Source organism: Dromiciops gliroides, chromosome 1, assembly GCF_019393635.1.
Source record: "Dromiciops gliroides isolate mDroGli1 chromosome 1, mDroGli1.pri, whole genome shotgun sequence".
Lineage (NCBI taxonomy): Eukaryota > Metazoa > Chordata > Mammalia > Microbiotheria > Microbiotheriidae > Dromiciops > Dromiciops gliroides.
The window spans coordinates 718,149,532-718,177,368 of NC_057861.1; the positions used below are offsets into that span (position 1 = coordinate 718,149,532).

The following is a 27,837-nucleotide window of genomic DNA, read 5'->3' on the forward strand; positions in this document are numbered from 1 at the left end:
CTATTAATCTTGTCTGTCAGTTACCAGTCACCACAGTATCCTTACAGACTAAAAACTGACTGTAGACTTTATTGTACTGAGGAAAATGTTGAGAGCCTAAGGGAGTATATTAATGGTTGACTCAGGTTTAAAACGTGATTTTTAAACACCTAATTTCATTCAAGATGTGTGCATTGTGTACACGATTTGGCACTCATAGATGCATTTGTGTGTAATACAGGAGGAAAACAATTAAAAAAAAATCTGTCACTATTTAAAAACAAAGGTCTTAGGATCACTCAACTGTGGTGTCATAACTGTGATTCATTGCTGACTGCCAAGGAATCTCCTGTAAAATTGTTTCTAATAACATGCCTCTTTTTTTGCTAAGAAGCCCAGGCTCTCTTCTCTGTCATGATGTACATTTCCCAAGACTGTGCCACAGTAGGCTAAAGCATGACACTCCTCAGTGGCAGAGGAACCTGTGAAAATGAGCACCTGCTCTCACAACCAGGGACTAAAAATTGAGGGTGCACTCTTGGAACTCAAGCTATGAATTGGAGGGTCTGCTCTAGCAGGCTTATTAGTATTCTTTTTAATATTCCCCATATTTCTTCCTCTGTCTTTTTGGCTCATGGGACTGTTTCTGTGGGGAAACTTCACCACTAGCAAAGAGACTCACAGGGTTTTAAGTTGTACTCATTCTTAGAGAACATTGTTAAGGGCTAAAATTCTAGCTAAATTGTCTAAAATATCTAATGAGTGGTCGCCAGTAAATTATAAGCTTTAGCAAGAGTTAGACTTTTAAGCATTTATTAAAGAGAATAAGAATTTGGTAAAGAGAGAGAAGGGCCTAGATTCCTGTCTATTAAAGGGAGAGCACATTTCTAGCTCCGCTCTCCACCAGAGTCCCGAGGAAAGAGCCTGAGACTGAGCGCCAGTCTCTTCCTTCCTCCTCCCACTAGCCCGCGTCACTTCCTGACGCCAAAGAAAAGACTCCTGGTCTTGCCCTCAAAGACCTTCGCTTCATGGGCGGAACTTTTCTACAGTAAGTCTCCAGCAGGTGGCGTCATTCCAGTCGTTACAACATCTAGTCTGATCCTTTATTTTCACATACAACAAAACTGAGGCCCAAAGAGATAAAGCTAGCCTCATACAAGTTGGGGGCACAATGATCTCCATCCAGCCTGGGTGCTGACATGAAGGACTGATTGGTCTCCTTGCTTGAAGGCTTCCTGGACCAGTGATAAAATCAGTTCTTCTTATAAGGCCCATTCCAAGGGATGACCTCTTTCCTAGCTTCTGTATTGAGACAGGGACATACATGCTTTTATTGGGCTCAACAGTCAAGTTTCCTTGTGTTGTCTTTTCTTTCTGACATCTAAGCTCTCTCCTTTCTGTTGTTTGAACCCTTTACCCTGGTTCCCGACCTACAAAATCTCCTGGACTTTCGTTTGGGACTCTGACTTTGTCTCAGAATTCAGACTGGTCTGGTACCTTTCCTCTAACTCTTGCCATAGTGATAGGGTTGTTGTTCTTATAGCTTTTGTTTGTACCTAGCCAATGTCCTGGACCTGATTCTGTTAGAGCCTTGTATTGAGTGATACTTCTCCATTTAGAGTTTGGATATTTAGCTGATGAATAAGGCACAGTAAGGACAGCAAAGTCATGGAATAAGTGTGCTGGCATTTGGGAGGCCTACATATTAGTCCCAGCTCTGCCAAGAACTAACCATATGACCTTATTTGGGCCTCAAATTGCATTTCTATAATGAAAGGGAATTGGATTAGGCAATTTCTAAGGTTAATCCAGTGAGGATTTATTGAGATTGTACTGTATGTAGGGAGAATAGGTGCTAGGGAAGATAGAAAGTTTAAACAAGACATGGACTGATCCTTCCTTGAATTTGCAAATCTCTACTGCTTTTGGCATTCTACATATAGATGACTGCCTATGTGATATAATTTAATGAGTGCTAAAGGGCCCATCTTTCTTCAAATATTTCCCCCAGGACAGCTGCAGTGCCTAAAATTCTTAGCATAAGAGATTCCTTCCTTTTGTATTAAAACATTTTCTCTGTAAGGCTCCTGTAATAATGGACATGTTACCTAGTTGGGCTAATACATTTGAAATTCATTAACAACTAGCTTGGGGGTCAGAATCATTCTTCTTAGCTTGTGGGCCATACAAAAACAGGTGGTGAGCTGGATTCAGCCCTGTGGGCCATAGTTTGCCGACCCCTAAACTAGATGAAAATATCATTAACTAGCCTCGAGGAGCGGTAACTGTGAGGCTTTTGATGGTGGTGTTGATGGGAGGTAATACATAGTTGATGAAACATTGCTTGTGTTGATGTGATAATCAGCAAAGTTACACCTGTCAGCTACATCCCCAGCAACGGAAGGAAGGTACACAAAGGACTTCAAATGGTCTTTTTCCCTCTCTAGGGAAAACCAAGATATACACACACACACACACACACACACACACACAGGTAATCCATTTAAAGGGCCTTTACAAACCCATAATCACCTGGGGTAAGCAGGTCTGGAACCTAAATCTTTGACTCCACTTGCACTACCTCTGGGTACTAGATTGATTTCTTTCTTAGGTCAGTTTCCTGAAATATGAACAGATTCATATTTCTAAAAGAGTGACTGGTGCATGCGACTCTTTGGTCATTTCATGGATTTGGGATTAATTACCCAGTAGTCTTCACCTGTTTACAGTACTTTCAGAAATAAGCACAAAGAACAGGGCTTTTAATAGGCTGTTTAATGTTGATATTCTCCCTCATCTTGGTAGCTAGGTGGTTCAGTGGAGAGAATATTGGGCTTGGGGTCAGGAAGACATCAGTTCAAATCCAACCTCAGACACTGGCTATGTAGGGACTTTATAAATGTTTATTGAGTTACTTGACTGAATGACCATGGGGAAGTTACTTAAGCTCTCTTAGCTTTAATTTCTCATCTATACAAAAGGGATGATCATAGCACCCACTTCTCAGTGTGCTTGTGAGGATCAAACAAGATAACATGTTTTCGTTTTCATTATTATTTACCCATGACATGTTTTTTTAGATCAGAAACCTAACCCATGATGAAGATGAAGCACTGAAAGGCTGTATTTCCAAGGGCAGCCTAAGGTAGGGCAGGCCTCACAGGACAGCCAGCTCCCTTCCACAGTCTGGGTGATCTGAGTTCACTTGGCTCTTTGGGTCCAGGCACTCTTTGGAGCTATCTCAGTTCTCCCCACCTTGAAACCATGATATAGTATGTAAATCAAAGGGCCCTGAATTCCCCATGATATGTTTAATTGGGGTACTTTAGATATTAGGGAAATAAAGTCAGATCCTGGGAATATTCCTAAAGGTCTTGTTTAGCCATGGTAATACCATTGGATGTTTAAATAGCACTTTAAGGATCGGAATGTACTTTGCATACATAATCTCATTTGATCCTCAGAACAATCTCCATGAGGCATAATGATCTCTGTTTTATGGATGAGGGAATAGACTCAGAGAGGCGATTTTTCCATGGTCACACTGTTAGTAAAGGTCAGAGGCAGGATTGGGGTTAGGTGCTTCCTGGTTCCATGTACAATGTTCTTTTAGTTACTCATGTCTCTACAATCCAGTGACTGGTCTCATTGCTATTCCTCACACACCAGATACTCTGTTTCCCTACTTGAAATATTTTCACTGGCTATGTTCCCCGTACCTGGAACATTCTTTCTTCTTGTCTCTGCCTATTAGCTTTTTTGGCTTCTTTCAAGTCCCAGCTAAAATCCTAGCTTCTATAGCTTTCCCAATTCCATTTTTTTTTTTAAGTGAGGCAATTGGGGTTAAGTGACTTACCCAGGGTCACACAGCCAACTCCTCTTAAAGCTGGTAATGTGGATATTCCCAAGTATGGGTTAAAGAGATTCTAGACCAAGAATGCTTAAAATGGGGTCTAGTAAACTTGTTTAAAAAATGTTTTGATAACTGTATTTCAATATCATTGACTTCCTTTGTAGTTTTATGTATTTTATTTTATCCATTTAAAATCATTATTCTGAGGAGTCCAAAGGCCATTTCACCAGGTAGGCAAAGGGCCCATGATATAAAAAAAAGTTAAGAACTTTTGTTTTAAATCCAACAACCAATTCTCTTCCTAAGCCTTAGCAACATGTAGCCTTGGCTACCAGGTACTGATTTCAATGGCTACCACCAATCATTTCCACTTTCTTTGACTATCTATTCTTCCTCAGTCTAACCAGGCTAATCTGTCCTGGTACAAGGTGATGATTCTCCCTTGGCTTATCAAGGTAATAGTTGAACTGAATAACTGGAAAGTGGTTTAACTGAAAAGATTTTTGTAATCATGGTTAGAAGCAAACAGCATTGTTATCATGATTTGGCATGACTCTGGGGTGTGTGGGATAGCTCAATTGGAGATGCAAACACAACTGAGTGTGTGGTTTTGATAACATTTGTGAGTTATCTCTCATTTTTGCTGCTGGGCCAAAATTCTTTCCATTTCAAGCTCGGTGAGGAAGAAAGTTTTATGCTAGGTTAATTTTTGTGGTTTAAGGTTTTTCCTTTTCCAATAAATATGAATGGTAGATTTTTTTTTTAAATCAATGTCTTTTTTTTTTTTTAAAGCAAGGAAGGGCAGGTAGCAGACTGTTCAATAGTCAGCCAGAAAATATTTATTAAGTTTTTACTGTGTGACAGATGCCGTGCTAAATTCTGGGAATACAAAGATAGAAAAAAAACAGACTTTCTTTAGCTTCCTCCTCCAAAGTCCTATTCTAATGCCTCCCATTAGATTATAAATTCCTTCATTAGACCTTGAGGGCAAGGACCATCTTTTGCTTCTTTATCCATCTCCAGAGCTTAGCACAGTGGCTGGCACCCAGTAGGCACTTAATAAATGTTGACTGTTTCATTGATTGAGAATTGAATTGAATTGACCCTGTATTCTGGAGGGTCAAATCCATGCAACATCAGTTCTGGTAGTCCAACAGGGTAGAGTTCCAGAAATTCAGGTCAAGTCAACAAATATTTAAAAAGCTCCTACTATCTGTCAGACATTGTGCTGAGCAATGGGGTTACAAAGAAAGGCAAAAATACTGTCTCTACCTTCAGGTAGATTACATGCTAATAGTATGTCTGCTGTCTGAGACCCAGACTTGTTCAGTTTTGGAAGACTCATTAATAGGTGGACCACAAGGTGATGAATTTTTCAGCCAAAGCAATTTGCCAAAAAAATTCTACTAAATTCTCCAGAGATTGTGATCTATGTTGGTTGAGGTTGGACCAACACTGAAGAAATCAATTTTTATTTATTTATTTTTTTTAATGTGCCTACTCTATGCCAGCTACTGGAGATGTAAAGTGCTTTTATTCTATAGGGGGAGACAACGTGCACACATATAATGACAAATATGCAAAAAAGAAATCTAAGATTTCTAAGGTCAAGGCCCTAGCAGCTGGAGGGACCTGGAAAGACCCCGTGGAGGAGGTGACTGGAACTTGGCTTTGAAGGAGACCAGGGAATCGAAGAGGTGGGGCTCAGAAGGGAAGCATCGGTACCTGACACAAGCAACTTGAATTCTGTCTGAGCCTCAGTTTTTCCACTGGTTGAAAATAGGAAATACATTATAAACCTGTGTGTAGAGAGGACAGTGTTAGATCCTGGTGGAGATGTAGATAAGACTACACTCATGGATCTTATGGTCACACAGGAGAACTCTATCTGCTTGTCTTTATCATCTCTCTCGAATCTTTCTGTCATCTGTCTCTCTATCATAGTCTATATGGATATTTGTCTATATAATAATAATAATAATAGCTAGTATTCTTATAGTGCTTTAAAGTTTGCAAAGTACTTTACAAATATTTTCATTTTGTCCTCACAACAACATGGGGAGGTAGGTGCTTTCTGAGACAGGCAGAGTTCAAGTGACTTGCCCTGGGTCACACAGCTAGTGAGTGCCTGATTTGAACTTAGGTCTTCCTTATTCCAAGGATAGAATCACCCAGATGCCTCTACGATACATGTATATCTATAGTAATTCATGTATTATAGTTCAGTGCATTCAAGGAATTGAGGAAAAATATCATGTGTGGTTCAAAGGTAGGTAGACAAGTTGTTATTGACTGGGGGAAATCAGGGAAGACTTCATGGAGTGGACTGCTTCTGCATTAGGCTTTAAAGGACAGGTAGGAATTCTACAGATGAAGTGGAAATCTTCTGAGCCTGAAGGAGTGAATATACTCCTTCACAAATCTCCCGGCACACTGCCATGGTCTAGAAATAAATTTGAACTGTGTCAGAAATACGGCATTTGGCTGAAATTCTGTGGGAGGCAGGCAGAGGGATGGAAACAACAGCGGATTACAGGTTAGGTGATCTGGACATTTGCATCTCCGGGGAGGATCAGCCCTGTGATTTCTCTGTGTCTGTTTCCTCCCCTGCAAAGCAAAGGACCTTGAACACCTTTCTAGCTCTAATAATTTATAAATCTCAAAAATCCATTGCTTTCCGTTCTTTTTGAAATGTGTTATGTTAAATGTTTGCTTCCTCAAGTGGTAATTGCAACAGATACAACAATCTTGGTATTTCTATAATGAAGGCCTCAAAAACTCTTTGTTGAATTGAATTTCCAGTTCGGGGAATGATTCCCCGTTTTGGTGTTCTTAGGAGTATGCACCTGGTTAGCTGCCTCCAGCCTCCAACCCCTATGAAACCATAGTTCTGCTAATCAGATGCTTGCTTTCTGGAGCTCTTTCAGCTGGGATTATTAATTTTTTTTTTTTTTGAGGGGCAATGGGGGTTAAGTGATTTGCCCAGGGTCACACTGCCAGTAAGTGTCAAGTGTCTGAGGCCGGATTTGAACTCAGGTACTCCTGACTCCAGGGTCAGTGCCTTATCCACTGCGCCACCTAGCCGCCCTGTAATTATTTGTTTTCAAAGATAATTTAAAGTGTTTTTTTTTTTTGCTTAGCCTGCCCAATGCAATAATGTTCTTTTTTTTCCTTCTTGTTCAGGAGAGGATGAGCCGACCCACCTGACAGAATGGCTTTTGGCTGTGCTCATGGCTACTGCCTGCTTTTTTGTGTTCAGTCTCTTCTTCATATGTCGAGTGTAGGTATCTTCTGGGCTTGCTCTAGGGGCACCCTGTGGATCCAATAAACCCTGGCTTTTTGCTCACCCATCACTCATCATTCCCATCCCTGTAGGAAAACAGTTGTGCGCATAGAAAAGTGAGGCGTTAAAACTGGTCATCTGTGGGCCTTTTCTGGGCCTGTTTTCCTTTTTTGTTGTTGTTTGTTTTTTGGTTTTTTTTTTGCGGGGCAATGGAGGTTAAGTGACTTGCCCAGGGTCACTCAGCTAGTAAGTGTCAAGTGTCTGAGGCCGGATTTAAACTCAGGTACTTCTGAATCCAGGGCCAGTGCTTGGGCCCGCTTTCTAAGGAGATTATTGTTGGATAAACAAGAGGGTGGAAAATCAATAGCTGATCTGTGGAGATACAAGCACCAGGAAGCTGCTGGGAGCCAGTGAAGACCTGCTCTTGAATTTGCTAATAGCACAGTAATTTTTATGAAGGCCTGTAAATTATTCAAGCAGCTCTTCATTTATTTGCTGACTTCCCTTATATCTTTTGTTGCCTTTTGTGGAGGGCCAGCCCATCTCTTTATATAGCAGGTGTTCCTTTTGGTACAGTCAGGTTCCCCCCACTGTGAGCTGAAATGACAACTGCACCCCCCTGCCAAGGCAGTGTGATTACTTCAGACTTGGGTAGGCATTTGTTGGCTCCCCGGCCCTCCTGCCCCCAAGTGGCTAATTGCACTAGAGCCACCGATGCTTCCTGTGATGACATGCATATATGAAGACAACCTAGGTGTCAGGGAAGAGCGTGCTGGTATTTCTCCCCTTTTCCCAAATAACTTCAAATAGCCCTGCTGCCAGGACCAGACACTGGGGTTCAATAACATGTGCCACTCAGCATATTTAAGAATGATCTGTCTTCTAGCACTCATGTGACCTCTGAAAAGGGCATTTATAGAGATGAGTATGATTCTGAATAATTTCGCCATTATTAATTAGTAGGTTCTTGTGCTGTATTTATAGGAAAGGCACAGGACATTGACACAGCTCGGAATGGGCTGTTATAGGGGAAGCTAGGTGGCACAGTGGATAAAGAACCAGCCCTGGAGTCAGGAGGAACTGAGTTCAAATCCGGCTTCAGACACTTAACACTAGCTGTGTGACCCTGGGCAAGGCACTTAACCCTCATTGCCCTGCAAAAACAAAACAAAAGAATGAGCTGTTATGATTTTTTTGATATGGGTATTATTGGAGGCTTTCCATATGATTTTCAAGGACTTAGGAAGCAATAAAATATATTCGTGTGAAAACAATTCTGAATATCATTTAATTTTTCTTGTATGGTTGAGAAGGACTTTGCCATATGGGTTATAGAACTATCATTGTTGACTTACTGGTAGCTGTTGTGCATTGCCTTTAGAGTCAGATAACCTGGGAATTGTATCTCTCAGTTATTAACTGTGTGACCATGGGCAAGTAGCTGAACCTCTGTGAGCTCCAGGCAACACTATGTCCTGATTTAAATTGGTAGAGCAAGTGTGCTATAGTTGTGAAGCCATTGGTCTGATTAGAGTAGCAATGCCCTACTTCGGCACTATTGTGAGGATCATAGTGAGGTAAGGGACAGGGAGCAGGCCTATAGAACTCCTAAACAAGGAAACTCACTCCACCGACGAAAATTGGCTGTTTTTCTGCAGCTCATGGTCTTAGTTGTCTCACAATAAGAAGTTTTTTGGTTTTTTTTGTTTGTTTGTTTGTTTTTTTAGTGAGGCAATTGGGGTTAAGTGACTTGCCCAGGGTCACACAGCTAGTAAGTGTTAAGCATCTGAGGTTAGATTTGAACTCAGGTACTCCTGAATCCAGGGGTGATGCTCTATCCACTGCGCCACCTAGCTGCCCCTCACAATAAGAATTTAATAGACTTGGCCAAGGTCACACAGTCCTTATGTGTCAGGGGCAGGGCTTGAATTTAGGTTCCCTGGTTCCTGGGCTAGCTCTCTCTCCACCTCCACCACAATGCCTCAAAGTGTCTACACTGTAGGGTATGTGTCAGCTGTTTGTGGCAGCCCTGGTTACTAAGGAGTCTGCGTATGTAGAAGTGTGATTGCTGTAGTGTGTATCTTTTAAAGGCCCTTTCTAGAGCAAAGCTTTCTGGCCAGAGGACAAGTGGCCTTGTTTAAAATCTTTCCTTTCCTTGTTTTGCAGCTGCCAGTTATGGACCAAATTGTTTCCTCCCATTCCAGCACCAAACACTCAAGTTAAGGATCTCTTCTTAAGCAACATCTATGAGGTAACTGCTGAAGAGTCTTGATATCTATCCTGCTGAGGAATACTTGTGTAGTATGCTGACGTAGTACGTTGAGTTTTTATGGAATGAAAGGGTTTTGTCACCGAGCATACCTATGTGTTCTCCCCGCCCCCTCCTCTCTCTGTCTTTGTTTCTGTCTCTGTGTCTCTGTGTTTTTCTGTCTCTGTCACACACACACACACACACACACACACACACACACACACACACACACACACACCCCTCCACCTCTTTGGTAGAGAATATTTTAATGGAATCACCTGGTAATTTCAGTTAAACAACTTGCCAAACTATTTTTTTTTCTTCCCCATTCCTACACTGACTTATTAGTTGAAAACATAGTATCTGAGGAGCAGAGCTTTTAGAGTGAGACATCTTCTAGTCCAACCGTCTCACTTTGCAGATGAGAAGCCGAGGTAAATATAGGTTAAGTGACTTACACAGGGTCACGCAGCTATTATGTATCTGGAATAGGATTTGAACTCAGGTCTTCCTGACTCTAAAGTCTGGCACTTTCTCCACTTTACCATATAGCATCTGGTAGCTGTGGTTGTGTAAACAGCTTTCATTGACTTTCACATCTTCTGCTCCATTCACTGCCAGAGAAAGGTGACACAAGCCTTTTCTCCAGCATGATCAGTTAGGGTGCAATTCCTTCATCTGACAGATCTTTATAGAGGGTTTTTGTGGTATAAGGTCAGCCATCGCCTCTTTAGGCAGGGCCTAGGTATGGTTCAACTTTCCTACCCAGACCTGAAATAGACAGCAGGCATGGCTGAGCTCAGGTATACAGAGATCAGAGCAACATCCTGGGAAATTCAGGCAGAAGACCATGCATGCTTTGCTCTGCTTTGCCCCTATCCTTGACTCCTCTTTGCCCTGGAAGCATGAGGTCAGCTTAGACAAAACTCACCAGCATTTTGGAAAGGGGAGCCCAGCGACTGATGATCTGCAGCCAAGCAGATGTTTGACCTCCCTTCTGAGGTGTGTTCAGAATTTCTCTCTCTCTCTCTCTCTCTGTCACTCTGTCTCTGTCTCTCTGTCTCTGTCTCTGTCTCTGTCTCTGTCTCTGTCTGTCTGTCTGTCTCCCAGCATTTTTAAGGTCATATTATATTTTTTTTCCAATAACATGTGAAGATAGTTTTCAACATTGGAATTTCTTTTCGACCTGACCTGCATTCTCTTAAGAACCATGGGGAATGTGAGCAGCAGACTTAAGTCGTTTGTCTGAGCTTCTTAATGGGTCATTTTAATGCTTGTATCTGATTTCCCCACAGAAAACAAGAGGTTCCTATTGATAGGAAAAGGAGTCGGCTTAAAAGCTTATTTGATAAGCTCATGGTTTGTTTTTAATTAAAAGTAAAAGCATCTGTTCAAAATAACCTGACCTGGGGAGGAACAAGCGGATTTCAGTATAAGCAAATAGCAAATATTAATGTTAGAGCTAAGCCTAACCTGGCTTCCTGGGGCATCTTATCCCCTTGCCATGTTGCTCTTTCCCATTAAACAACCTCAGCAATTAAAGAGGAAAGAAAAGGAACAAGTAAAATGAGCGAATTGAATGCTGCACTGTGCCCAGAGGACCAAAATTCTCCAGTCACTGGGAAAATGGTAGAAGCAATTCCAGCTTCCCCATATGTAGTTTTCCCCTCCTCTACTCTCCCCAGCCACTTCCACCACCCTGCAGAGCAATCACCTCCAAGGGCCCTGGTCCAACTTGGTTTGGCTCCACTGCTAATAGAGGCAATAAGGGTCCCAGCCAGTGCCAATGGTGGCACCAGCTTTGACAGTATAGGCACCAGCCCAGTAGGAATGAGCTAGAAGGCATTAGGAGGGAGAGGAAATGGTGGAGGGGTGTTGATCATTTCTAATTACAGCTGGCATCCCAGGCATAGCTCTGGAGGCAGTCTTAGGCTTTGGGGATCTCAGCCTTCCCAGAGCTCTCAGGGCAAGGGTTTGTCAAGGAAGTTTTTGCCTGTTCAGAACCCAGTGAGGAACCATTCTGACTATGAGGTCAACATGTGGTCTGTTTCACATCATTCGGGTGAAAGACCCAAAGGGATCCATTCCTGACTGCTCTTTACTGTGTGACCTTGGACAAATCACTTACCTTCTCTGCAGCTCAATACCCCCTTGGGAAGAATGAAGGTTGTGGACTAAATGATCCTCGCCAGCCTCAATGCCTATGATTCTATGAATCTTTGCTAATCAGCCAATTAACAAGATTTTATTAAGTGGTTATCATGTGCTAGTTACTGCACTAAGTGCTAGAGAGTAAATTTCAAATCAGCTTCGAAACTGGTTGATGTTTTCTCCCAAATGTAGAGAGGTAGTGCAGTGTTGTGAAGAGATTGCTGACATGAGTCAGTGGTATTGGGTTCAAATCCTGCCCTGTTGCTTACTACCTATGTGATTTCGGGCATAGCCTCTCTGGGCCTTAGTTTCCACCTTCCAAATGAGATGTTCAGACTAGATGATCTACAAGATACCTTCTGGCTTTAAATTTACGATCATATGATTTGTGTGACCTTGTGCAAGTCATTTCAGTTTCTAAGGCCCTTGATTTTCTAATGGGTAAAATGAGAGGACTAGTTGACCATCAATGTTCCTTTCAGTTCTAGTCTGATCCTAATTCAAATGTTTTATTATTGCTAGAGTTGTGCATGGAAAGGGGGAACATATTTAACCGGAATGTGGGAGGTGAAATTGCAGATGTTGCATTATTCGTAATTGTTTCTCTTAAAGAATGCATAACAACAATTCTAAAATGTGAGCAGCCCTATATATATATAGCACATGGCTATATTTTCTAATATTTTTTTTCCCAGAAAACCAGGTTCGGTGAAACAGAGATTGAAGTCATAAGTTACTTGGAAGATCCCGGATTGGACAATTTGGATGATTCTGTATTTTGATATTCACTGAGGTATTCCAAGGAAATGCTCTGGGCCATACCAGGAGATACAAGGATAGATGAGCTATTCCTTCAGGACTCATCCTTCCTCTAAGGTATCTCAGGTTGCAAGTGACATCCCATTGAGCTACACCACCATCCACCCAACTGTATCTTTGTTTTTGAATCGGGACTTGTTAGTAAGTCTCTCTCTGATCATAGCAGGGGGATTGAAGCCACCCAGGGACAAGTCAGGTGCTTTCAATCTTTCGATGAACAGGTTTCTAATGCAAACGGAACTTTTTCTTCTTGTTCACCTCAGCACTCACGCATTCTGTTTGGCAGGATTCAGCCAAAGGTCTCAGGAAGAAACTCTTTGCTGGCCTCACTGCTGTAAATGTGGCTGTTGGCCTGCCTACTGTGAATGAAGTCCATGACTTCAATAGTTCTTCCTGTTTGAGAGTGATGGGAACTATTTTCTTGTGTGTGTGTGTGTGTGTGTGTGTGTGTGTTCTATAAACATAGAATGTCTGGGGTCAGGGGTGGAGCCAAGATGGAGAAGTAAAGGCAAGGACTTGCCTGAGCTCTTCCAAATTCCCCTCCAAAAAATATTAAGATAATGCCTCTAAATGAATTTTGAAGTGGCAGAACCAATAATAGGATGGGGTGACACAGCCCAAGACAACTTAGAAATTTGTCAGGAAAGATCTGTCTCACTGGGATGAGAGTGGAGCACAGTCCAGAGGAATGTGCCCTAGTAAGCCAGGCAGCAGCAGGCCTTGGGGGCAACTGAATCAGTGGCAGCAACTTCTAGAGCTTTCAGACCAAAGACAATAAGGGGGTCAAACAGCTGGTCAGAGCATTTGCTGGCTCTGGGAGCAGAACTCTGTTACATTGCCCATATGTGGCTCTGGACCATACTTCCAGAGCTAGAAGAGCACTAACCAAGCAGGAACCCTGGTCACAGCTCCAGAGCAGAAAAGAGTGCATGTAGTCACTCACAGACCAGAGCTCAGGCCAGAGCACAGTAACCTCACTTCTCCTTAGGTCATACTATCTTGGAAGAACTGAAAATTTAAAGAGCCCCAGAACTAGCTCTGAAAACAGCAGCATAAAAAACCCTGAAACTTGGGATAGTACCCACTTCACCCCAGGAAGAAAGCCCAACTTTAATATAAAATTAAAAGTTAATAAATACACTGGGAAAATGAGCCAACAACAACAAAAGAACTTGACCATAGGTTACTATGGTGATAGGAAAGATTAAGACACAAACTCAGGGGAAGAAAACAATGTCAAAACAGATACATGAAAAGCCTCAAAGATAAAATGTGAATTAGTCTCAGTCTCTCCTCCCCACCCCACCCCCCAAATAATTGCTGGAAGAGCTCAAAAAGAATTTTAAAAATCAAATAAGAGTGGTAGAGGAAAAATTGGGAAAAGAAATGAGTGATGCAAGAAAATAATGGAAAAAATCAACAGCTTGATAAAAGAGGCACAAGAAAATATTGAAGAAAATAACAGTGTAAAAAATGGAGTGGGCCAAATGATAAAAGAGGCACAGAAGTCCACTGAAGAGAACTCCCTGAAAAGCAGAATTGTGACCAAATAGAAAAAGAAGTACAAAAATTCAATGAAGAAAATAATTCATTAAAAATTAGAATTGGGCAAGTGAAAGCTAATGACTGAGTGAGACATTAAGAAACAATAAAACAAAATCAAAAGAATGAAAAAAATAGAAGAAAATGTGATCTATTTCATTGGAAAAACAATCAACCTGGAAAATAGACTGAGGAGAGAAATCATAAGGGAATCAACAAGGTTGAACTGTTTATATTCCTACATGGGAAGATGATACTTGTAACTCCTAAGAACTTTATTATTATTATTAGGGTAGTAAGTAGTATACACAGACAGAAGGCATAGATTTGAGTTGATTTTGAAGGTATGATATAAAAAAAATAAAATTAAGGGAAGAGAGAAATGGGAGGTGCTGGGAGGAGGGGGAAGGGAGAAAAAATGGATAAATTCTCTCACATAAAAGAGGCAACCCAATTTTTTACAGTGGAGGGGAAAATTGGGGGATGGCAGGCAATGCTTAAACCTCAATTTCATTGGAATTGGCTAAAAGAGGGAATAACATACTCAGTTGGGCATAACCATTTATCTATCTATCTTACCCAAAGGGAAGTAGGAGGGGAAGGAGATAAAAGAAAGTGGGGTGGAGGGGACTGATAGAAGGGATGGTGGATTGAGAGAAGTGGTGGTCAGAAGAAAATACTTTTGAGGAGGGAAGGATGAAAAAACAGAGAAGATAAATGGGGGGAAAGTAGGATGGAGGGAAATACAGAGTTAGTAATCATAACTTTGGATGTGAATGGGATGAACTCACTCATAAAACAGGAGCAGATAGCAGAATGGATAACATTATTTAGACATAAAGCAAATTAGGGGAGAGTGGATGGTTTAGCTGTCAGATTTATGGATGAGAAGAATAAATGACCAAACAAGTGATAGAGAGCATTATAGGATGTAAAATGGATAATTTTGATTACATTAAATTAAAAATGTTTTGCACAAACAAAACCAATGTAGCCAGGATTAGAAGGAAAGCAGAAAACTGGGGGAAAATTTACATCGTTTCTCTCATGAAGGTCTCATTTCTCAAATATATAAAAAAATGGAGTAAAATTTATAAGAATACAATTAATTTCCCAATTTATAAATAGTCAAATGATATGGACAGGCAGTTTTAAGAAGAAATCAAAGCTATCTATAGTTACATTTTTAAAGTACTCTAAATCACTATTGTTCTCAAGTTAAGTTCAAAGTCCAGCTTCTGAGAACAATACCTTCTTAAGGGCTAGCCAGGTGTGATTACAGTCTAGTTAACTTTGAAGTAGGCTAATCAGCAGTCAATCACTCTCACTTGATTCCATTTAGATTAATTTCCAGGTAGATCTTTGACTATCTGCTAAATCCCATTATTTTATCACACAAATTAAAATAACTCAGAGACATCACCTCATACCTATCAGATTGGCTAATATGACATAAAATGAAAATTATAAATGTTAGAGGGAATGCTGGAAAATTAAGATATTAATGCATATTAGTACAGTTGTTAACTGATCTAACCATTCTGGAGAGCAATTTGCCCAAAGGGTGATCAAACTTGGCATACTCTTTGATCCAGCAATACCACTACTAGGTCTGTATCTCAAAGAGATTTTTTAAAAAGGAAAAGGACCTAATTATACAAAAATCTTTATAGCAGCTCTCTTTGTGATGACAAAAATCTGGGAATTGGGGAATTTCCATTTATTGGGGAATAGCTGAACAGGTTGTGGTATAAGATTATGATAGAATACAACAGTGCTATAAGAAATGATCAGAAAAATGCTTTCAGAAAAACCTGGAAAAAACCTACATGAACTGATGCAAAGTGAATGAGCAGAACCAAGAGTACATTTTACACAGTAACAACAACATTGTATAATAATCCACTGAAAATAACAGCTATTCTCAGAAATCCAGTGATTTAAGAATTCCAAAGGATTTATGATGAAAAAATGCTATCAACCTCCAGAGAAGGAGCTGATAAAGTCTGACTGCCGATTGAAGCAAACTTTAAAAAAAAAAAACTTTTTTCTTTTCTTTTTCTTGTTTTCTGGGGGGGAAGGCCAGTTTTCTTCCACAACATGACTAATATGGAAATATGTTTTATGTGACTGTACATGTATAACCTACATAAAATTTCTTGCCTTCTCTATGGGGGGGGGGAGGGGAAGAAGGGAGAGAGAGAATTCAGAAGTAAAAATTGTTTTTAAGTATGTAAAAATATTTTTACATGTAATTGGAAAAAATTATATATTAAAAATTAAAAACGCAGAATGGTCTCTTGGCAAGAATGAACCAGGTAGCATAATTTGGGGTTTAATGTATTAAATATATATATTCATATGAGAATGTATATGTTCTGAGAAAACCACCCTTCTTTGAGGACTGTATTATATTAATAAAGCTGCCAGGAATGATATGAGCAAATGGGTCACAGCCATTCAAAGAGGAAAGAAGCTTATGAGGAATCAGGGCTCAATGTGGAAGTCACTTTTCCTATATATCTTATATTTTGCCTGCTTGAATTTTGATGAAGAACAATGTTCCAACCAGAGACCCTTATGACGTGACATCAACAAAAAGGAATGTGGAGTAGAAAAACCTTATCCTAGGTTTGCTACTTACTTTCTGTGTGACATTGGACAAGTAACCTGACCATTTTTGGTCTCAGTTTGCTCATCTGTGTAATGGTTCAGTCAAACTTCAAGGTCTTTTCCAACTCTAAATGCAACAATCCTATAAGTAGTCATGGGAATGGGTGGGAAATAGTTATTTCTTGGGATCTAGTCCTTTCTTTGACCATGACAGGACTTTTGAGGAAGAGTTCAAAATTGGTTGCTCCCTAAGAGTAGTTGTTTTCAGGAACACCAAAAGGCTCCTCTGCCCCCAAAAGGTTTCATTTGGCAGCCTCACAATGATGCTGGAAATTTCAGTCATTGCCTTTTGGAGACTTGTGCCTTTTAGTTAGAGTGAGGCATGCTACAAAAGTAATTTTCCTAAAGTGACATCAGGCAATGTCACTCTCCTGTTCAAGAAACTTCAGTGGTTCCCTGTTTATCCTAGCATCAAATATAAATTCCTCCATTTAGCATTTCAAGCCCTTCCTAACCTGGCCTCGTTGTAACTTTCCAGCCTATTAGACCTTTCCCATACACTAAGGTCCAATCAAACTATTTTTTTTCCCCAAACAGTTCCTTATACACAGCATTCCATCTCCCACCTCCATCCTTTTGTACTGGGTGTCCCCCACGCTTGGAATGTATTCACCTGAGAGCTCAGCATCTTAGAATGTTTGGTTTCTTTTATGATTCAGCTTTGCTTCCACCTTCCACATGAAACCTTTCTAGATCCCCTCAGCTTCCAGTCTATCTCCCCCTGCCATCCCCACTAATTATTGCTTGTGATTTTGTACGTATGTTTGTCTCCCTGAGCTAGATGGTAAGCTTCTTGAAGGCAGGGACTATTTCACCTTTGTTCTTATCTCCAGGCCTGGCACATAGAAGGTAATTATTAGATGTTTGCTCATTGACTGATTATCTGACAGGGATAACAGATAATTTAGCATTTTATCAGGGATTAGTATATTGATCTCCTTGTCATAAAGAGCAGAGAATCAAGCCTTAAGGGATAGGACCTAGCATAGTTAAGTTTGCACTGGGGGGCATTGGAGGGGAGGATACGAGGTCAGACAGGAAGCACGATTGAATCCCCGGGTATTGGGGAATAATGTGGGAACAGCAGGTACCTGGTAGGGAACACAGAATGGGGTGGGGGTGGGGAGCTCTTAAAAAAGGCCCAAGAACCTTAAATCCACCCTAAGCACTCCCAGCTTAGTGTCTGCTATCCTTGTGTTGGGAAGTCTGGGACCTCAGATTTCAGCTTTCTTTAGTCTGCTGCAATAGGCAAATACAAGCAGCTCAGGCAGAGGACAGAGCTTTTTCTTTTACTCCCTTAAATATTTTTTTGGTCTTTTTTATTATGAACCTAGCTAAAACCAAGAAATGGGATATTTAAATGATAGCTAGCATAGTCAGGGGGACCTGAGTTCAAATCTAGCCTCAAATACTAGCTGTGTGACCTTAGGCATGTCACTTAACCCTGTTTACCTCAGTTTCCTCATGAGCTGGAGAAGGAAATGGCAAGCCACTCCAATATCTTTGCCAAGAAAACTCCAAACGGGGTCACAAAGAGCTGGACATGACCCAAAGTACTGAACAAAGTCTTTCTATAGCACTTTAAGTTTTTCAAAGTGCCTTACATACTTATTTTAGCAATCCTCACAAACACCGTGAAGAGAGGTATTGTTATCACCTCATACAGGTGAAGAAACTGAGGCTGAGGGAGATTGAGTGACTTGCCCCGCTTGTAATTGCTTGATCCAGGATTTGAACTCAGGTCTTCCTGACTTCAGGTCCAGGGCTCTTTTCATCATGCCACCTAGCTGCCCATTCAACATAGAAAGAGGCACAGAAAAAAAAGATTATATATGAAACTGTGAATATAGTTTTTTTTTTAACATATATGTTAAATTTAGGCAAGTAGTTACAAAATCATTCTGCTTGTTGAGGTACCTTTCTCAACTTCCTTCTCCTTTCTTCTGTATAGTTTTTTTTTTTTTTTGGTGGCGCAATGGGGGTTAAGTGACTTGCCCAGGGTCATACAGCTAGTAAGTGTCAAGTGTCTGAGGTCGCATTTGAACTCAGGTTCTTCTGAATCCAGGGCCGGTGCTTTATCCACTGCGCCACCCAACTGCCCCTTCTGTATAGGTTTTAAAGTTCATTGACACCATGCATATGTATATGTATATGTCTGTATATGAATATATATGTGTGTGTATATAGCATCTCTTTAATAATCCACTTCTCCCATTCCCTTCCATCCTTTTGAGAGAAATATTCCTTTGTAATAAAAGAGTATAATCAAACAAAACAAATCAGCCCATTGACTACATGGGCTGGATTTTTCCAGATGGTAACAGTCTTCACATAAGGTCAGTCACTTTAATGACCACTTTAGTTTCTACAGTGATCATTCCCTCCATAGAGTACTGATATCACTTATTGTCACTCTGTCTCATTTGGTAATTGTCATATACTACCCTATCTTGTCATTTTTCGGTTGTTCATATATTGTCTCTCCAATTAGAAAGAAGTCCTTGAGGGCTAAGAAATATCTTACACACATCACACTTCTCTCTCACCTCCCACCCATGTCTTGTATATGGCAGGCACTCCATGCATGTTTATCAATGATGATTGGTCTATAATTAGACTGGGCCCCAAAGTCTCTGGAAGCAACCAGGACACCCTCCACAGACCTTTATTAGGAAGGTGTCTTGTAATATACTATCTCCTCCTCACCCTCAGTATTTACTCTGCTGAACAAAACCTTTTTCTATCCTGGACCTCTTGCCAAGGCTGGGACTCCACCAGCCTCCACACCAATATGGATGGAGTGAAGGTCTTTGAAAAAAGGCCAGGCCTTCATTTTCCAATCTCCTCCTTTTATCCTATAGCTTTCACAGCTACGAGAAGAAGAAAAAATGATAAACTTTGCTGAGGGCAACGCATCTGGGCTTTCTGAAAATGTATTGTTTTGAACCTTAGCATTTCTTCTTGACATTGGTGTGGGTAAGAGCCTTGTTCTTACCAAGAATAGGGCTTAGTTTAGATACCAAAGCTGAAAGGTCCATTGGCTACTTTTTCAGTTTCGGAAATAACCCCCACATAGGTAAAAGACAATCCTGATGAAAATCCAAATTGTAATAAGATAATTTTAGAGTAAGATCCCTGCCTACATATCAGAGCCATCTGTTTGTTGGCAGAATTAAAACAAAAACCCAAATCTAAGCAAACCTCAGGTGCTAATTTGTTAAAGAAAAGGAAATGAGAATAGAGAACTGAAAACTATGTTTGATGACATGATAAGAGTGAAGAGGGACCTAATTAGAAGAAAGACTTTAATTTGAAAGGGGTGGCTCTCCATTCCAATATCTTTGTGGTTTTTATAGCATAGCCAAGTACCGAAGAGTTGAGTTCTGCCTGGATGATAATTTTGAAAACTTCTATGTACTTTGATACTTACTCATTTTATTTGTGACTCCATGGGGAGATTGATAGTGTAAGTCATGTAACACATTTTATTGGATTAAAAGAACAGCAAGGATACCTGTGAGTCACTTACACTCCAGGGCATCCTCACCTTTAAGAGAAAACTTGCAGAAACTGATTTCACCTTCAAACTGAGGGATTAAATCCTTTGATAATCTCATAAGGTAGTATACTCACCTCATGCTTATTCCCCTTACCCCCTACTCCCGCAAAAAAGAAAAAAAATCCACACAATCTATTAAAAATATATAAGTATATTTTGGAAAATAAAATTCTATTCAAATAAAATATATATATATATAGGTATACTCCACCTGACGGGTTGTGTTGATTCTATTAATACTCAGAATTAAGAAAAACAGTGTGACCTGAGACAATGTAACGCTATAAATGTTATGAATTGTTGGCTATGGATTGGGTCTCATTATAAGACAACTGTGATGATGGTTTTGAAATAAAGTTAGTCGGGGCAGCTAGGTGGTACAGTGCATAGAGCACCAGCCCTGGAGTCAGGAGGACCTGCATTCAAATCTAGCCTCAGACACTTGACACTTACTAGCTGTGTGACCCTGGGTAAGTCACTTAACCCTGATTTCCTCCAAAAAAAAAAAGAAAAAAGAAATACAGTTAGTCAGGATTAAACAGATCCTATAGACACATTAGTACACTGTGGTGGAGGTACAAATTATTTCAGTCACTCTGCAGCTTAGTTTGCAACTATGCAATATGATTGACCAACCTCAACCAGTGAACCCATTGCTAGAGATAGGACAAAGAAGAGCAAGCAAAATAGAAGAGGACTTAAATTGGACTCATGGGGACTGAAATCAAATCCAGTTACTACTTCTGTGACCTTGGCTAAGTCATTTAACTCCTCTGGGCCTTGATTTCTTCCTCTATAAAATGCAGGGTTTAGATGAGAATTCACTGACATTTCATTTCAAGTCTAGATCAATAATCCTATGACAAAAGTCCAATATATACCAAAATCTTAATAGCAACATGATTTGTGATAGCACTGAACTAGAAACAAAACGGATGCTTATTGATTAGGAAATTGCTCTACACATGGCATTATATGCATGCAATAGAATACTATTGTCCAATGAGAAATGATGAATATGTAGAATTCAGAGAAACAAGGGAATATTTGTATGAACTGATGTAAAGTGGATAGAGGCAGAAGAAAAATCTACCACAATTGTTATGAAAATCTAAGTGAAAAAGATCAGAGAAAGAGAGCTGAACACTTGGTAACTGAAAAATCAGTCATGGCCCCAGAGAGCAGATAGTGAAACTCTTCCCCTCTGCAGAGACGTAGGGGGGTGCTGCTATGGACAGAATATTGTATACATTGTCAGATGTGGTCCCTATACCAGGTGTTTTTGCTTAATGGTTTTCTTTCTTTATCCCTGAGCAGATGTTGTGGTAGTTTGTATTTCCAGAAATGACTGATGTATAAAAAATGATATTAATAAAGCTTTTTTTTTTAAAAAAAGAAAGAATTGAGATCCCATGAAACCATATTCTATTTAAGTCCTTGATGAGCTAAAAACTCGAGTCAGCAAACTTATTAAAGCCTCTTTAGCTGGAGAACTGGCAAAAATAAGGTGACTAGTTTGATCAGTGACAAAATAGGTTTCCTAGGACAGCTAGATGGCACAGTGGATAGAGTGCTGAGCTTGGAGTAAGGAAGACTCATCTTCATGGGTTCAAATCTGGCTTTAGATACTTACCTAGCTATGTGATCCTGGGCAAGTCACTTAACCCTGTTTTCCTCAGTTTCCTCATTTGTAAAATGAGCTAGAGAAGGAAATGCCAAACCACTCCAGTATCTCTGCCAAGAAAACCCCAAATGGGATCACAAAGAGTCAGACATGACTGAAATGACTGAACAAAAATAGCAACAAAGATGGAGGACAGGCAGAAATAAGGTGACTAGTTCGATCAGTGACAAAATAGGTTTCCTATTTTGGCTCAGGTTTTATTCCAATGAATCATGATTGAATGGCAGATGTGGCTCTAAAATCTGTTTCACAGTCAAACACTGAGTTTTCAAGAAGGATATGAATAAAACAAGAAAGCAGCAGGCAATTGTGTTTTTCTGATATTGGTAGGTGTCTCAGCTATTCAAGATTTGACAAGAATACACATACTCTTAAAAACTGCAGGAAACAAATCAAGAGTGACCTTTCTTTTTACCTACTGAAGTCTGGGATCAGTGGAACACAAGCCTTTTGGTATCTGACTTTAGACTTTATTTCCATCTACAAACAAACTTGAGGTGGGGGGAGTGAATTTGGTCAAATGAAAACCAGTCTATATTTTGAAATGTAAACAATTGGACTTATTTCAGCCAAACAGCCAGACAATCTAAGAAGGCATCAGACAGCTCATATATGTTTTTCACCTCTCACATTTAACTTTGTTCTTCTTATAGCAGGGATTCTTAACCTTTTTTGCATCATGGACCTTTTTGGCAGTCTGGTGAAACTTCCGGCCCCCTTCCTTGAATAATTTTTTAAAAATGCATACAAGAAAAATACATAGGATTACCAAGGAAATTAATTATATTGAAATAGTTATTAATATATATATCTTTAAAAAATCAAATAAGTTCACAGACTCAAGGCAACCATGTGACCTGTTGAAATACTGTACCATGTTAACTTAGGTCAACTAGTATCCTATATTTCTGAAAAGATTATTATAAATGAGTGATTAATAGGTTTGGTTGTTTTCTCCCTGTAATGACCACTTCTGAGCCTCTCAGTAATGAAACAAATATCTCTGATGCCTTGTGGGAACCTCTGGAATATGGGGGGACCTTTATTCACTCTTTCCCCTAGCAATTGAAGAATGGAAGGAATGCCAGGGCAGGTATCTGGTCTTAGCCATGGGATCTAGAAGGTCTCACCACCCTCTATGTAGCAGTTTCCATATCTGTTAAAGGAGGACAATGTGACATGCCCTTACTCAGCTCACAGTGGGTCAGGAGGGGCAGATGCTGATGGAAATGCTTTGGAGACTGAAATGATAAACATGCTACATTTATTGTTTTGCTTTCAAACCTAATGATAATGGGATTATTAGGCTTCTTCCTGCTGCATCCGTGCAATTGTGAGATTACATTTTGGACATTATGTATCTAAGGCTTCTAATTCCAGAGAGCTATGCGTGTAAGGCAGTGTGTGCTTTGGTGGTACGATTTGTTCTGGAGAGAGAGGATCTGTGAAATTAGGGCAAGTCACTTAAACGCTCTGGGGCCTGAGTTTCATCACCAGACAAGGATACAGTTGCACTAGATGATCTTTGAAGTACCTTCTAGTTCTAAATCTAAAACTATGAGAGCTTAAGATATGTTTTTTAGATTTAAAAGTTAAAACTCGGGGGCAGCTAGGTGGAGCAGTGGATAAAGCACTGGCCCTGGATTCAGGAGTTCCTGAGTTCAAATCCTGCCTCAGACACTTGACACTTACTAGCTGTGTGACCCTGGGCATGTCACTTAACCCCCATTGCCCCACAAAAACCAAAACAAACAAAAAGTTAAAACTCTCAGCAGAAGTGTATTTATATCATCTAGTCACACAAGTCTTTCCAACACTTTTTGGATCAACCTTTTTTTTTTTGTCTCAAAAGTCAAAGAAATAAAACCTAAGGATGTTTGCCATTTCAGTCTTCAAAGCAGCCAACCTACACTAAAGATCAGGCCTCTCATTGGTGATTAGAGGCCGAGGAGGCTTTTGTCTAGATGTCGAATTCTGCTGAATATGAGGGGGTTTACATTTGAATCATGGAAGGGGAAAATTTAATCTTCATGGTCCATTAAGGATAAGGAGGAACAAGGTCTCCTTGGAAATGGAGTAGCATTCCTGGTACATTGTACTTGTTTGTTGGCAGGCTGGGAGAATCGATGTCCAATATAATAGCTGAGGGTATCTGCCTCCCTAAAACTTTGTCAGAAAGCACAAAGGGGGGATATGGTCATTGAACTAAGGAAATTGATTTTATTTTACATAATATAACTGTAACCTGATGTTAGAAAAGTTTTAGGGGCCAAAGCAATAGTTTTGCACTGGTTGATGAGTCAGCATAGACAAACAGTGTTCTATTTCAAGTCTGATCTTCACCAAGAGATCCCTGAGTATCCACAGCAGTGCCTTCCTTCTCTGAATTCCTCTCTGTGGAACTTATCATTTGTACCAGTCATTACTAGCTTCTTCTTTATAAATTCTCTCATACTGTATGAAGCAGTGTGGGGTTGTGGTTATATGGTGGGGGGGGGAGAGAGAGAGAAGCATGAAGGAAACATAATGGGATATATTTGGATGAGGAAGAACAGAAGGAAAAGAAGTGATATTATGGTAGGTTTGTGCAACGGTCATTTGACCAGAAAGAATTCAACTAAATGATGAGTTTGGGAATTGGATACAAAATATGGTGTGGAGACATATATGTATGTATATATGCAAAGGATTTCATCTATCCAGACATTCACTGGAACTTCTAGCTTAAAGTAAAGCAACTGATGAATTCTTGACTTGTCTTTTGGCCGAAGGTTCTCAACCTGGGGGCCATGAACTTAAAAATCTATCCATCCATCCATCCATCCATCCATCCATCCATCCATCCATCCATCCATCCATCCATCCATCCATCCATCCATCCATCATCTATCATCTATCTCTCACTCTCTCTCTCTAGATAACTATATTGCAATATAATTGGCTTCCTTTATAATCCTATGTATATTATGTATTTAAAAACATTATTCTGAGAAGGGGTGCATAGGCTTAGCCAGGCTATCCATTACACAAACAAAGCTAAGAACTTCTGTCTTAAATGACAATTTCATTTTTCAAAAGGCAAAAGAAACAACAAAAAGGGCTACTATTTTGGACCTATTTTTGACCAATTGGAGGGAATGGCTGCCAAAAAAGTAAATGATGGAAATCTTGTGAGAAAGTGATCCCTTCACTTTAGGTTTCATAATAGATCCAGTGGGGAATAATTATTATTGGGTTATTAGAAGATTTAAAAAAATATCAGAAATAGGATAGGTAGAATCTCATGGCCTAAACAGCACAGGGGAAGTCACCCAAGTCGGACGAGAAGCTCTTAAGATGATATGTTGATGACACAAATATAAACTGTTATGATGAGGGGAAAAAAGAAGGAGGTATTTAAAGATCTAGAGCTGACATAGAACTTAGAAGCTACAGAGCCCAACTGCCGAATTTTGCAGGGGAGGAAATAGAGGCATAGAAAGATCAAATGATAGGTAGTGCAAAGAATTAAGTACTGGACTTTGACTAATGAAAGCCTGAATTCAAACCCTGACAGCCCGCAGCTAAGTCATCTACCTTACAAGGTTATTGTGAGGATCAAATAGGATAAAGCATATAAAATGCTTTGCACATCTGAAAGTGTTTTATAAATGTTAAGTACAATGATGATGATGAGCCAAGACCACATTGCTAGTACATGTCAGAGATTGGATTTGAACCCAGGTCTTCATTATTCTGAGTCCAATGGCCTACCCAGGATACCAGACTGCTTCATTGTGGATGAATGGGGATGCTCAGGTCATTTGTGAGATTAGGTTTTATAAAGACGTGCCTGAGATGTCAAAAAACTCATGATGAATATGAAAGAGTGGTAGAATCCTATAAGACAAGGAGTAATTGGGGTAATAAAGCTCCTAACAAAGTGCATCTGATGATGAAGGGGAAGAGGGAAAGGAAGAGGAAGGGGAAGAGGAAGAGGAAGGGAAGTAAGGGAATAAACATTTATACCATGTGCCAGGCACATACATACAAACACCCTCTCAATGATCCATACAATAACTCTGTGAGGTTGGTGCTATTATTATCTCCATTTCCAGTTGAAGAAACTGAGGCAGAGGTTAAATGACTTGTTGGGGGTGACAGAGCTATAAATGTCTGAGACCAGATTTGAACTCACATATTCCTGACATAGGCTCAGGGCCACCTAGCTCTGCTTCTAGGGAATACAATTCAGGTCCAAGAAGAGATAAGATTGCTATTTGGGGTATGTGGAACAATGATAATGGATGATAGAAAAAAATTGCAACAGAGAAAAATCTTTTTTTTTTTCTTGACCACATACCCTTTTTAGATATGGAAGTATGAAACAAAGATTGCAAGCAATTGAAAAATTGAAAACCAAGATAAATAAGATGATAAGAGAACTTGGTCAGTACAGGAGACCTCAATTTTTAAAAAGTACAGATTACATCACATAGGATATTATACCTAGGGCAAGAAGGCTTCTTGGAGGCGACCTGGTTTAACCCCATTGTTTTGCACCTCCAGGGGAACTGAGACTAAAATTTAAGGGATTTGTGCCAAGTTGCAGTCTGAGCTGTTTTGGATTTGAACCCCAAGTCCTCTTAAACCCAATTCCATTCTCTTTCTACTCCACTGTGAATAATGTTACTATAGTGAAGGACAGAATGCGGGTTCCCAAAGACAGGACAAGATGATGCTCTAGATTCTACAAGATAACTTGCAATACTTCTGGTTAAAAACAAGCCAACAAGTGTGAAAACACAGGATGAGGGAGATAATGTCAGAATATAATTCACGAGGAAGCAAACTGGAGTTTGTAGCAGGCTGTGAATTTAATATGAATTAACTCATGTGATCCTCAGGGGACATTAATAGGTGGTTAATGGTAAGAATAAGGAAAGTTAGGCTCTGATCAGACTTCAACACATTTGTTGTATTTTGTTCAGTTCTGGGCACCATAGTTTAGAAAGGACGTTGACAAGCTGGGGTGGATCCCAGAGGATCTTCCAGGGAATGTAATTTCCTGAGGGCAGGCACTACTTTGCCTTTGCCTTTGTAAACTTGGAACCTAGCACAGGATTTTTATAAATGTTGAATTGAAGAAATGATGGGTTCTTTGATTTGGAGAAGACTTGATGGGGAAATGGTATAATAGCTATCTTTAAGAACTAAAGGACTGGGGGGGCAGCTAGGTGGCACAGTGGATAAAGCACTGGCCCTGGATTCAGGAGGACCTGAGTTGAAATATTGCCTCAGACACTTGATACTTACTAGCTGTGTGACCCTGGGCAAGCCACTTAACCCTCGTTGCCTCACAAAACAAAATAAATTTAAAAAAGAACTAAAGGACTATAACTGAATCATAGGAACCCAGACACAGAGTTGAAAGGGACCTTAGAGGCCATCAAAGTCAATGCCCTCATCTTACAGATGAGGAAACTGAGTCACAGAGCGGTTAAATGACTTGCCCAAGGTTACGTGGGAACACATATCTGAGTCAGGATTTGAATGTAGATCCTCCTTCTGCCAAATCCAGTGTTTTAGCCATTGCTTGATGCTGTGTCACACACACACACACACACACACACACACACACACACACACGATGTATTTTATGTGGCCCCAGAGGGTAGATGCATGAACAATGTATGAACAATGGTACAGAGAGGCAGGTTTTGGTTTAATGTGAGAAAAAAAGACTTTCTGACAATTAAAACTGTTTCAAAGTAGAATGGACCATATTTGTATACAGTGGGTTTCCCTTCACTGGTCAACTTAGAATGAAAATTGGATAATTATATCTTGAGGATGTTGTAGAATGGATATAGGCTGAACTGGGCAGTCAAGTGGATAGAGTACCTGACCTGGAGTCAGGAAGACCTGAGTTCAAATCCAGCCTCAGACACAAGCTGTGTAACACTAGACAAGTCATTTAACCCTGTTTGCCTCGGTTTCCTCATCTGTAAATGAACTGGAGGGAAAAAAATGGCAAATCATTTCAGTATCTCTGCCAAGAAAA

At 40.1% G+C, this 27,837-nt stretch overlaps 1 protein-coding gene across 1 annotated transcript in view; it reads left to right on the forward strand.

Annotated features, from left to right (window-relative positions):
• Positions 1-13,701, forward strand: part of IL5RA (interleukin 5 receptor subunit alpha) — a 49,313-nt gene extending 35,612 nt beyond the window's left edge. Inside the window, exons 13-15 of the mRNA XM_043976976.1 lie at positions 7,016-7,112; positions 9,282-9,366; positions 12,213-13,701. Of these exons, the coding sequence (XP_043832911.1) occupies positions 7,016-7,112; positions 9,282-9,366; positions 12,213-12,299 (269 nt within the window). The 3' untranslated portion in view covers positions 12,300-13,701. The remainder of the gene's footprint in view (positions 1-7,015; positions 7,113-9,281; positions 9,367-12,212) is intronic.
• The last annotated feature ends 14,136 nt before the right edge of the window (positions 13,702-27,837 follow it).